At 41.7% G+C, this 13,816-nt stretch overlaps 1 protein-coding gene across 1 annotated transcript in view; it reads left to right on the top strand.

Moving 5' to 3' along the window:
• The window catches only part of LOC137375553 (serine/threonine-protein kinase 32A-like), a 344,635-nt gene that overhangs the window by 131,472 nt on the left and 199,347 nt on the right, over window positions 1-13,816 (top strand). Inside the window, exon 3 of the mRNA XM_068042898.1 lies at window positions 4,870-5,021. Within this exon, the coding sequence (XP_067898999.1) occupies window positions 4,870-5,021 (152 nt within the window). The remainder of the gene's footprint in view (window positions 1-4,869; window positions 5,022-13,816) is intronic.

Below are 13,816 nucleotides of genomic sequence, written 5' to 3'. Positions count from 1 at the left end.
TAATTATTCTAATCCCATTTTCCAGCACTTGGCCCGTAGCCTTGTATGCTATGGCATTTCAAGTGCTCATCTAAATACTTCTTAAATGTTGTGATGGTTCCTGCCTCTACCACTTCTTCAGGCAGTGCGTTCCAGATTCCAACCACCCTCTGAGTGAAAAAATGTTTCCTCAAATCCCCTCTAAACTTCCTGCCCCTTACCTTAACTCTATGCCCCCTGGTAATTGACACCTCCGTTAAGGGAAAAAGTTTCTTCCTATCTAACCTATCAATGCCCCTCATAATTTTGTATCTCTCAATCATATCCCCCCTCAGCCTTCTCTGCTCTAAGGAAAACAACCCTAGCCTTTTCAGTCTCTCTTCATAGCTGAAATGCTCCAGCCCAGGCAACATCCTGGTGAATCTCCTCTGCACCCTCTCTAGGGCAATCACATCTTTCCTATAGTGTGGTGCCCAGAACTGTACACAGTACTCCAACTGTGGTCTAACTCACATCATTTCTGAAAATTCAGTACTATAAAACATGTTGTATGAACAAAAAGATTGAAAACAGCAGCAAAAATAGGAGAATAAGTGAATGCTGTATACCTTGCAAACTAGATGCAGAAAGAATCAATAAAATGGAAGAGACAAATTATATACTATTGTAATTGACTAGAAATCATCTTAGTTGGTGGGGCTCTTTCCAAAAAGGAAGGGACATCAATGCCTTAACAGTAAGAACATGACCTCCACGTATAAGAGATCAATTACATTTACCCACCTTTTCATTAAAGCCTGAAACCGTGTTAGATCCTGAAAGTGCTCAATTATTTTTGAAGTCAGTGTTATGAGGGCTAAAGCAGCAGTGGAATCCTGCAAACAGCTAATGGGTAAGTGATCTGTTTTTGGTGGTAGACTCAAAGAATCATAGAAGATTTAGCCACTTCCTTTTCCTAATTCTAACAGGAGAAATTACACTAAAGTATTAAAGCTATAGACCAGCAATCTTAACTGTAAATGAAATCTAGCAAAGCTTAATACTGAATAATAGCAAAAGGGGATAATACGCGATTATGTTTCAACAAATTATAAAAGTTCGCACATTTCCACAGACAGGAGAGATAAGAGATAATGCTGTAGATGCTGTTTTTCCCTCTCCTAGCAATAAGAATGAGTTTTTGTAATAACAAGAATACTTGTGATCGTATATCATCCTAAAGCAGTGGATTTTGCAGAGCAACAGTTCCAGCCAAAGGCTTATGGCCATTTAACTCTTGTAATGCCTAATCCCTCTAAATACACTCATAAGCCTATATTCTTGCAATATAGTACAGAACACAATTCAGCCCATTGTGTCCGTATTGGCTCTTTGGTAGACCTATCCAATTAGTCCCACTCCCCTGCACTTTCCCCAAAGTGGATTTATTTGTCCTCTGCCCTTTTGACTATTATTATTGAATCTACTTCCATTGCCCTTTCAGGCAGTACGTTCCAAATCACAACTCATTGCTCACAATTTTTCTTCGCATATTATCGCTGGTTCTTTTGTCAAGCATCTAAAATCTGTGTCCTCTGTTTATTGAACCTTCTGCCATTAGAAACGGTTTCTCCTTATTTACTTTATCAAGACCATTAATGATTTTGAACACCTCAGTCAAATCTCCTCTTAATCTTCTGTGCTCTAGGGTTAACAACTCCAGATTTTTCAGTCTCTCCACATAAGTGAAGTTTCTCATCCCTGGTACCATTCTAGTAAATTTCTTCTCCACCCTCCCCAAAGCCTTGACATCCTTTCGAAAGTGTAGTGCCCAGAATTGAGCATAATACTCCATCTGAGGCCTAATCAATGTTTTATACAGGTTTAGCATAACTTCATTGCTTTTGTACACCATGCCTCTATTAATCACATAGGAACATTGGAACAGCAGTAGGCTATTCAGCCCCTTGAGCCTGTGCTGACATTCACTGAGATCATGGCTGATCTGTATCCTAACTTCATCTACACACCTTTCACCCATATTCCCATGGTACCCTTGGTTAGCAAAAACCTATTGATTATAGATTTACAGTTATTAATTGAGCTAAGCATCTACTGCTTTTTGTGGGAGAGTGTTCCATACTTATACCACTCTTTATGTGAAGAAGTGTTTCCTGACATCTCTCCTGAATGGTTATGCCCCCTTGCCCTAGACTCTCCCACCAGCAGAAAATGTCTCTATCTACCCTAACATAGAATCATAGAATCACAGAATAGTACAGACAGAAGGAGGCCATTTGGCCCATCGAGTCTGTGCTGGCTCTTCTGAAGAGCAATCCTGTTAGTCCCAGTTTCCTCATTCTTTCCTTTGAAAATCCGAGAAGACTTCAATCAGTTCACCACTTAACCATCTATATTCCAGGGAATGCAAGTGTAGCTTATGTAATCTCTCCACATAATCTCATCCTTGGTGTCCTGGTAACATTCTGGTAGATCTGCATTGTACTTCTTCCAAGGCCAAGGATCCCATATGCTTTTTTAACAGCCTTATCAACTTGTCCTGCCACCTTCAAAGGTTTGTGCATATACACCCCCCAGATCTCTCTGATCCTGTGCAACCTTTAAAGTTGTACCATTTAGTTTACATTGCTCCTCCTCATTGTTTTTACCAAAATGTATCACTTCATATTTTCCTGTGTTAAATATTGTCTGCCATGTATCTGTCCATTTAACCAATTTGTCTATATCTTCCTGAAGTGTGTTATCTTTCTCATTGTTTACCACATTTCCAAGTTCTCTGGCACCACCTCCATATCAAATGAGGATTGGACGATTGTGGCCAGAGCCTCCACAATTTCCAGCTTCACTTCCCTCAGAAATTTAGGATTCATCCCATCGGAACTGGGTGACTTTTCTACTCTGATTGCTGCCAACCTTTTAATTCTACTTTATTTTTTTATCCTATCCAATATTGATATTACCTCCTCCTTTGCTGCTATATTGTCAGCATCCTCTTTAATGAAAACAGATATTGAGTACTAATTTAGTACCTCAGCCATTTCTTCTTGGGAAACTGGCAACACACTGATTAAGAAAGTCCTCTTGTCCATATTGGGGATGGATAAATGTGGCTAGGATACTTAGAGAACTCTCTGCTGTTCTTCAAATAGTGCCATGGACTCATTCATGTCTCCCTGGATAGGCAGGCAAGGCCTCAATTTAACATCTCATCGAAAAGACAGCAGCTGTAGCAAGGCACTCAGTCAGGATTGCAGCAAATCACCAACATAGATAACCCACACAGGAGCAGGCGGGTGGCTAGAATCCCACATTTTCTGACTCAACAAGAATGCTACCATTGACTGAGCTAAGCTGAGACTCTGAGCAAGTTAATGCCTAAAATATTTGCATGGCATGTAAAATAGACAAGCTTATATCTGTGCTAAAATAACAGAAGAATGTCATATGAATGATTAAAGCATTTTGCCAGTAATATCACTAGCTGTCATTTCTCGGATGAATTCCATTCACTTCTTCCCTCGTGAGAAACACACCAAGTTGTCCCACAGAAAATAATTCCAAACTTTACTTTGGCTGGGCCTTTTTTGTCCCATATTCTGTGGAATTGTTGGTCGCAGTGTGTACGATATGTGCTCTGATCTGTTCTGACTTAAAATGGCACTCCGGGTCCTCGGATCCTAATTTCCATATTACGTGGAATTTTATAGATTGTACAGCACAGAAACAGACCATTCTGCCCAACTGGTGTTTATGCTCTACTGGAGTCTCCTCCCACCCCTATCCCTCTCCATTTAATCCAATCAGCATGTCCTTCTATTCTTTTCTTCCTCATGATTTATTTTCTCTAGCAATCCCTTTCATAATTTTAAAGAAAAGGTCACCCCTCAGCCTTTGCTTCTATAGAGTAAAGAACCCTAGCCTGCTTAATCTTTCCTTTAATAACCTCTTACATCAAGTGGGCCCCACCACCTGAAACAGATGGACACCCCCAGCAATGGGCCCCTTACAAAGTGTCACTGGCCTTTTTGCCAGTGTTAATGAGGCAGTAAGGTTGTTCCCACCCTATTAACACCAGGTGAGAGAAGTCAAAATGAGCCCCTATGATTCATTAATCTTTATAATGAAGTCTTTGTGGAGCCATTTTTAGTTTGGAGGAATAAGGGCGCAAAGTTGTGGGAAAATATTAATTAGCATGGGAACTCCTGATGCAGGAAGCTAAAGAGGGAAAATTGCCTCTTGATGCAGCACATTACAAGGAATCAGAGAAGATCTATTGTAGTGACACTGTTTTAGAACATCAAAAAGGACATAGAGCATGAAAAGACCAGAAAGCTCACCAAGCCCGTTCTTCCCAAGGAGCTGGTAAGACTGCCCTATTAGGGAGCCTATCCCACTTATCTAATCTCCTGAGGTAAAGTTTGACTAAATGTCACCTTCCTTCCAAAAGTAATGGAACAAATCCCCCATCATCCCTATCTAACATCTCAAATTCCATTCGGTCTTTTTGCACCTGACTTGTCCATTTTATCAGCAGCACAGAAACTATTTACTCTGCAAGGTATTTGATTGTCTTTAACTTTCCAGGAAACAATGGCTCTGACTGGTGGAAGGGGGTATCATGTTGACGTAACCCACCTGGTGAGAAACTGATGGAATTGGATTGACTGTCCGGTTTATCCAATTTCACTTTCCATTAAAGTCAACTCCCAACCGGCAGTGATCCTTCTTCTCCCGTAATATCTAAGGGTAGAAATTAGTATGTGTTGCACCAGTTTCTCAAGAGTGTGAAATGGGGACAAACCACCAGCCTTCCTGGTCTATTTTACTGCATTCACTCAGAGGCATCTCTGTAATTTTCTATAATTCTGTAATTTTGTTTGGGATTCCCAGGTATGCATCGTACAGAAGAAAGACTCAAAGAAGATGTATGCCATGAAATACATGAACAAACAGCAATGCGTAGAGCGTAATGAAGTACGGAATGTATTTAAGGAGTTGCAGGTTATGCAGGGTCTGGAGCACCCATTTCTTGTCAATTTATGGTGAGTAACTACTAATATTAATTATTTCATTGTCCTCTGCTGAATTTCATATAGCCTCTGCGTTGGTGAGAATCACCTCAGTTGTACTGGATTACTCACTTTACAGTTTACAGTACCAATATATACCCATATTTATTGTATAAATCCTATTTATGTATCTGTATTCTATATATCCTGTCTCTATTCTGGATATCCTCTCTACCTGTCTATATACTGTAGATCCTATTTATCTATCTTTATTCCTTTGAGCGTATTTACTGCTCTGTTCTCTGTCATATTTATTTATTTCTATGTTATAGATACCATTTACCTATCTCTAACTAGATTCTGCATATTCTGTGTGAGTTCCAGGATTCTGCTACATGTGCTTTGGTCATTCCAGATATTGGTGCATAAACACCCAGTGCAATACCAACATTGTAAACAGCACAAAGAAGTAAATTAAAGATAATTATTTTAAAGAGAATTGTGCAATTGTTTTACACTTTAGTGTGTGTATATAGCGAGAGAGAAATAGATGGAAGGCAATGAGATACAAGGCTCCAGTTCACCAGAGTGGTCCTGATGCAATTGACTAAAAGTTAATTTTCTGAAATCAGTTAGAGGCCAGTTATAATGCATTGTTTAACTCCAAATGAAATGGTGTTGGCTTCACATTTGAAGTATAATTCTGATGTTAAATACTACAAGTTATATTTAGGCAAGAGATGTGATATCAGTTCCGGGAGGGGTCTCACATCATTTTGACTTCACACAGACTCCATTTAGGAACTTTCTAAGCTTCACTTTTTAATGCCAGTGGAAACTTGATGAGACAGTCAGCTAACTGATAATAAAACTCAACCAACATTTGCATGCCAAATAATTATAAGCCAGTCAGTCTGACATCAGTGGTGGGTAAATTATTAGAATCGATTCTGAGGGACAGGATAAACTGCCACTTAGAAAGGCACAGATTTTAATCAGGGATAGTCAGCATGGATTTGTTAAGGGAAGATCATGTCTTACAAACTTGATTGAGTTTTTTGAGGAAGTAACATGGAGGATGAGGATTATACCGTGGATGTGGACTACATGGATTTTAGTAAAGCATTTGACAAGATCCCGCAAGGCAGACTTGTCAGAAAAATGAAAGCCCATGGGGTACAGGTTACATGTGGCAGGTTGGATCCAAAATTGGCTGAGTGACAGGAAACAAAAGGTAGTCGTCGACAGAGGTTTTTGCGAATGGAAAGCGCTTTCCTGTGGCGTTCCACAGGGCTCAGTGTTCGGACCATTGCTGCTTGTGGTATATATTAATGATTTGGACTTAAATGTGGGAGGCGTGATTGGAAAATTTGCTGATGACACAAAAATTGGCCGTGTAGTTGATAGTAAAGAGGATAGCTGTAGACTCCAGAATGATATCAATGGTTTGGTTGAGTGGGCAGAAAAGTGACAAATGGAATACAATCCAGAGAAGTGTGAGGCAATGCATTTGGGTAGGGCAAACAAAGCACCACCACTGAGGTCAGACTGACCGGCCTATAATTATTTGGCATGCAAATACTGGTTGAGTTTTATTATCAGTTAGCTGACTGTCCCATCAAATTTCCGCTAGCATTAAAAAGTGAAGCTTAGAAAGTTCCTAAATGGAGTCTGTATGAAGTCAAATGATGTGAGACCCCTCCAGGAACTCATATCACACCTCTTGCCTAAATAAACGGGAGGATATTGAGAGGGGTAGAAGAAGTGAGAGACCTTGGAGTGTATGTCCACAGGTCCCTGAAGGTGGCAGGACAGGTAGATAGAGTGATGAAGAAGGCATATGGAATGCTTTCCTTTATTGGCCAAGGTATAGAATATAAGAGCAGGGATGTAATGCTGGAACTGTATAGAATACTGGTTAGGCCACAGCTGGAGTATTGCGCACAGTTCTGGTCGCCACATTACAGGAAGGACATAATTGCTCTGGAGACAGTATAGAGGAGATTTACAAGAATGTTGCCAGGGCTTGAAAGTTGCAGTTATGAGGAAAGATTGGATAGGCTAGGGTTGTTTTCCTTAGAACAGAGGAGGCTGAGGGGTGACTTAATTGAAGTGTACAAAATTATGAGGGGCCTAGATAAAGTAGACAGGAAGGACCTGCTTCCCCTAGCGGAGAGGTCAATTATCAGGGGCCACAGATTTAAGGTGATTGGTGGAAGGATTAGAGGGGACGTGAGGAAAAACTTTTTCACCCAGAGGCTGGTGGTTGTCTGGAATTCACTGCCAGGAATGGTGGTGGAGGCAGAAACCCTCAACTCATTTAAAAGGTACCTGGACATGCACCTAAAGTGCTGTAACCTGCAAGGCTACAGACCAGGTGCTGGAAGGTGGGATTAGATTGGGCAGCTTGTTTTTTTCGGCCATTGCAGATACAATGGGCTAAATGGCCTCCTTCTGTGCTGTAATTTTGCTATGGTCCTGTGGTTCTATGGTTCTACTTTGGTAAGTGGTACAACTCAGATTTATCAGCCCTGCATTGTTCGCAGCTGGTATTAATCTCAAGTTGATATATGGTGCATAAAACTAGAATTAAATAATTGGGTTATTCTTATACTCATGTTCAAATTTCTCCATAGCCATGCTCCATCCTCTCTGCAATTTATACTTGCTTTCCTTCCTGCACCCTTCAGTCTTCTCACTGATCTTTGTGCGTCAACCCCTCCCTCCAATCTCCCTTCCAAAACCCCTCTATCGCCATCAATCTTCCTCCCAAGACCCCTCTACCTCCCTCACAAACCCCCTCTATCTTCCTTCCACGATCCCTCCATCTCTGTCCCAAGATCCCTCACAAGACCTCTGCACCTTCTTCCATCTCTCTTTAAGAACCGTTCTCAAATTCAGTTTTTCTCACAAGGCTTTTGTTACCCCTTCTAAACTCTATCCCTTTGATTGGTGTTCATTGCCTTGCTATTACTCTGTAACGTGCCTTGCTACATTTTGTACATTAAAGGCACAATATAAATACAGGAAGTTGTTGATATGTGGGAGCTCGTAACATATCAGACAAATTATTCTGGTATTGTGGTAAATTCTGTTTGATGGTCATGTGAAATGATTCCTGGATTGAGATTTATCTGTTTTGGTGTGGTGTAATTTATGGAAGTCCAGTTGCTAAACAGAGCCTAGGGAGTCTGTGAACAACAGCCCTTTCTTAGGCAGTGCTGTAATTTGAAACATATGACTCTCCTTGAATTACACTGAATCATTGGATTTGAATTTTAAAAAAATCAGAGAAAACCAGGATGCACCCAATTTTATAGTTAGTGAATAAAGGGCAAGACATTCCTGTCCACACTAATTTTCTTGAAAAAATAGACCTGAGTTTAAAAAATGATGTTCTAAAGTGGGGAATTTCAGTGCTGAAGTGTCAGATCACGCTATGCATTTTAAAATTAATGACCAGTGTCTGAGAGCTTACTGTAAGCTAGACTGGGAGGGGGAATCATATTACACAAATATGAAAGGATTTACATTTTTGTAGCACCTTTTGCAACCTCGGAATGTTGTAACGAAATAATTTTGAAGTGTAGTAATTATTGTAATGTAGGGAAACTGAGAAGCCAGTTTATGCACAGCAAGATCCCACAAACAGAAAGCAGTATGGAACGGCTGTATTGTAGCATTCCATGATCATGGCAATGATCTGGCAAATTTAGAACAAAAGAGTGTCTGATTTTTAAAAATACATAAATGTTTGGAAGTAAGATAAATACTGGCAATGTACAGCAAGACTGCCATCTGAGAAAAGACAGGTTTACATTGCAGCTTTTGACCTTCAATCAGAATTCTTCTGATGAAAGGCCTACACAAAAACATGAATCAATCTTTTCTTCGTAGAGACTGACAGATTGACTATGTATTGCCAGGATTCTCTGTTTTCATTACAAGTGAGTAACTGTCCCCTTGTCGAGTCATAACAGGCATTTAAAAAATAAGCCAACAGCAACTTGCACTAATGTAGCGCCATTAACGTCGTAAAACATTTCAAGATACTTTACAGAAGCATTATCAAACAAAATTTGACACTGACCTGCACAAAGGGATATGAGGACAGGTGACCAAAAGCTTGGTCAAAGAGGTAGATTTTAAGGAGCATCAGAAAGGAGGAAAGAGAGGTGGAGAGGTTCAGGGAGGGAATTCCAGAGCTTAGGGCCTAGACAGCTGAAGGCACGGCCACCAATGGTGAAGGGATTAAAATCAGTGATGTACAGGAAGCCGGAATTGAAGAAGTGCAAAGTTTTTGAACGGTTATAGAGCTGGAGGAGGTTACAGAGATAGGGAAGGTGAGGCAATGGATGAATTTGAGGACAAAATGGGAATTTTAAAATTGAGTCTTTGTTGTACTGGGAGGCAATCTAGGTCAGCAAGCGTAGGGATGATGGGTGAATGGGACTTGATGTGAATTAGAATAAGTACTGTGAGGTGCAAGGTCTTCAGCGATGAGGGCACAGATGTCTATCTGCCTGGAGAGTCATAGTTTCCTGTGGCACTGGTTCTCAGTGACCTCTAGGTAGCCCCCTCTTCAACAGTAAATCCTGCGCTGAGGGTTTTGCCTCCATTGTCTTCCTGCTCTTCTTTCCTCTCCCGTGCCCTCCTGATGCCTGGGGTTCTGCCCTTCCTGCGAAGGGTGTTGCCCCTCATCGCCACTGGGTCCAAAATCTGACCATTGTGTCCCCATTGCCAGCTGGAGCCTTCCTTCTGGCTGCCCAATTGTTCTTGGCAGCCTTGCCCCCTGCTCTTCTGGCCCTGTGATGCCAGGGGGTGCTAACCCCCTTCAAAGCACAAGCGCCTCCCTTCAGCTGTTCAGAAACTGACACCTTTTGAAACCCGTGCGCTCCTTTAAATATTGCAGCTTTCCCCCTTCAACAAGCTCGAAATGAGCTTTTTAACAAGTTTAATTGGTCTCAATGGGGAGGAGATTCCTGTCCTGTCCTGCCCTCCTCCCATCCTGGAGATTATTGCCGGCGATGGGATCAGCACCTTGAAACTGACATGCCACCCAGCGCCTGTATCTTCAGAGCCCCCCCCCCCCGCCCACCCCACTCCATTCCTGACATCGGTGGGTTCCCAAAATTCAGCCCAATATCTCTCTAATTGCTCCTACTCAACAAATCACAGCGTATCACTCAAACCTTTCACTCTAACTGTGTGAAAGTATGAATGGAAAATCATCTGTTGTCTGGGTAATTACTCTTAATTTAGAGTAAATCTGCCTACAGCATTTTTGTCAAACTAGCAATCAAGTTGTCTTACATTGTCTACCTCTATTTTGCTTGTCACTTTGTAATTAAAAATAACAAACCAATCTAGAAACCATCCTGCACTCTCTAAAATGCGGTTTTATGGTGCTGTGGGATTGGTAAGAGGTAATTCATCATTTGGCAAATGATGACTGATAACATTATCAAGAAAATAGTGCAAGCTGAATTCTAGCACCACAAGAAACAAAGGAATCGTAATAGTTTTCTTCTTCCCCCACAATGTGCCTCAGTCCCAATTCAGGAAATTGGGTCTTAACTCATTCTAACCTTTCTTCCATTTCCTCAGCCTTTCATTGCTAATTGAAGCTACGGTTTTCTGTTGTGGATACTCAGAACTGGGTTGAGAATGCTCAAAGCAAATTTCATCTGGAGCCCTGACAGGGTACACAGCTGCACTATCCTGTCTCTCACTAAAATGTGTATTTATGAAGATAGTTACAAATATTGAAAATAAATAGGTCATAGTAAAATAGAAATAACGGTAGCCACTTACTTTAAATGATGTATGCTTTTATTGCAGTGGAAGAAACAAGTTATTAATCTTTGCATATAAAATGGATATTTTACATATTGCACCTTTTTATATTATATTCAAGGATAATTGAGAGAAAAACCTGTGTTATTTGAGCAGTTATAGGAAAACATATCTTCTGTGTGACGTTATTTTAGTCACCTCTTGGATCTTGTTGACCTCAAAGATTTGTTGTAAATGCTTAAACTGGATAGTCAGCTGAGGTGATGCATCTCTGTTGCAGTGGAAAGATATTTTCTGGGATGAGGCTTGTTGTCCAGGGTGCGTGGAATATTGATTACCCTTGACAATTAAGAGTAGATTGGCAGAGTCCTTACACGTGGCAAAGTACATGACTCAGAGTATCTATCAGAAAAACATAGGGCCACTGCCCACAGGTTTTCATGCGCATTTAAGGTGTGTGAGATATTTGAGCCCATGCAAGTGTTCAGCAAATATTATCTTTAATGTGACTTTATCCTTTGGCTAATATTTCACCTAATAGATGATGGGGGGAGGTGGTGGGGGGGAGAAGGGGGCGGGTTTGGAGGGGGGGTGGGTTTGGAGGGTTTGTTCCTGCCGCCATCCCGGCTCCGCCAAAATTTAATCCTGGGTGGGAAGGCCTGTGAACAGCCTTCCCACCCCTGCTGCCAATTGAGGCCCATAACTGGGCAATTAATCCCCAATTAAGGGCCTTATCCCACCACTGCCACAATTAGCCATGCAGCGGACAGTCCTGTCACCGCACAGGAGGCATGGCACCTGCGGGTTGTGGGGGGGCGGGTGGGTACCTCGCTAAAAGGCATTTAGCGCTTGCATGAGAGACCCATCATCGGGAAGTGGGGGGCCCACTGAGAGCCACTCCCCCCCGCCCTTACTAGCGACCCCCACCCCAAACCCACTTCCTCCGCAACCCCATCCCGCAAGACCCCTCCCTGACCTACCTCTGACCTGGGTCCAGTGCTGCTCCTGACCCTCCAGTAGGTGATCCTTGGTCCTGTGGAAGGCCCACTGCTGTTCACTTAAGTGCCTGATTGACACTAGATTCGGTGGGCCTTCCAGAGAAGAGGCGATGCGGGTTCTTGGCATCGCTTTTTCCGGGAGTCAAGACCCTCAATGCAAGTATAAAATCCCGGCCAATGTCTCCAACAGTGCAGTAGATATTCATCATTGCACAGAGGCATTATTCTCCAGGTTTCAATTTTACATTCCTCTCTTCCCCCTCAGGTGGATGTTAATGACCCATGGCACTATTTCAAAGTGTCCTGGCCAATATCTATCCCACAAGTAGCATCACTAAAAAAACATATTATCTGGATATTTATCTCATTGCTGTTTGTGTTATTGTGCTGTGCACAAATTGACTGGCACGTTTGGCTACCTATTATAATATACTTAATTGGCTATAAAGTGCTTTGGGACATCCCAAGATTGTGAAAGGCGTTGTATAATGCAAGTCTTTCTTTCACTCCACATACCTTTTTTATCTTCAAATATCAGCACGAGAAGCAATGTTAGTTCTGATGAAAGGTCATTGGACTGAAACACTGGTTCTGTTTCTCTCCCCACACATGCTGCATGACTTGCTGAGTATTTCCAGTATTTTCTGTTTTTATTTCAGATTTCAAGCATCCATAGTATTTGCTTGCTTAATTAGTCATAATATTTTCTAACTTCTTTTTAATAGGGTACCGACTATGAGACTTTCTATTTAAATTGGCAAACACAGTGGTACAATCTGATTCCACTGATGAACAATATAGGAGTTAAAGCTTTAACATACAAGACACATTGTAAAATACAGCTTTTATTTAGAGAGGTAAGGGGACCAAAGACTGCTCAATTGTTTCTGTAAGCACCTGAGATGAGGTAGAAACCTATGGATTGTTGACAGGGAGGTCTATGAACAACATTGATCTCCATATTATAAAATATATAGAGAGGGACTGGAAAAGGTGGAAAAATTCACAAGGATGAAACCAGAACTGAGAGGCCATATCTATCAGGAAAGATTGAACAGGTTGAGGCTCTTTTCTCTAGAAAAGAGAAAGCTGACGGATGATAGAGGTCTTTGGAATTGTAAAAAAGTTTGATAGGGTAGGGTTGGACAAGATATTTTCACTTGTGGGGGAGACAAAAACTAGGGGCCATAAATATTAGATGATCACTATTAAATCCAATAGAGAATTCAGGGGCAACTTCTTTACCTTAGAATGTGAAACTTGCAACCTTATGGAGTAATTGAGGCAAAAAGCACAGATGCCTTTAAGGAGAAGCTAGATAAACACATGAGGGAGAAAGAAATAGAAGGATCCACTGATAGGGTGAGATGAAGTAAGGTGGAAGGAGGCTTGTACATAGCATAAACACCAGTATGGACCAATTGGGCCGAATGGCCTGTTTCTGTGCTGTACATTCTATAGCTGGAATTTTACGGCCCCCCAAACAAGCGAGCTTAGAGCGTGAGGAGGCGTAAAATTGAGTAGGAGGTTGAGGGGGTTGTTCCCGACTCCCGACCCCCACCGCTGCACTTTTACATGGGCGGTGGTGGCGAGAAAGCCACACCCACCCTGGGATGGAGGAGGTCCTTAAGTGCCAGTTAATTGGCCACTAAAGGGCCTTGATTGGGGCATCATCCTTAATATTTTTGCTGCTGGGGATCTTCTCAGCTGGATATTGCCTTAGCTGACGTCGTACAGCCCAGTCCTGTAGAATTACCTACTCCTTTCACTCATTACAGGGTGACATGCCTACAACTTGCATTCTGTATGATAAAACTAATGCGTACATTTGTCAATAAGAAGCTTTTACCAGATTCATATTCAAAGCTGTTGCCTTTGAGGAAGGTGGGTGGGAGGGAGTGGTGTGATTTATGGTGAGAAACAGCAACTCTAATCAGAAAATTCTTTCTGACACAGGAGCTCAGTTTGTTTTTTAGAAGTGGGATTCTTCAAAACAGGTGATAATTGTAAACTGAGATGAGCGCGCCTGACTCG

Source organism: Heterodontus francisci, chromosome 12, assembly GCF_036365525.1.
Source record: "Heterodontus francisci isolate sHetFra1 chromosome 12, sHetFra1.hap1, whole genome shotgun sequence".
Classification (NCBI taxonomy): Eukaryota; Metazoa; Chordata; class Chondrichthyes; order Heterodontiformes; family Heterodontidae; genus Heterodontus; species Heterodontus francisci.
The sequence above is the reverse complement of the archived record's forward strand: the minus strand, read 5'-3'. Positions and strand labels throughout refer to the sequence as shown.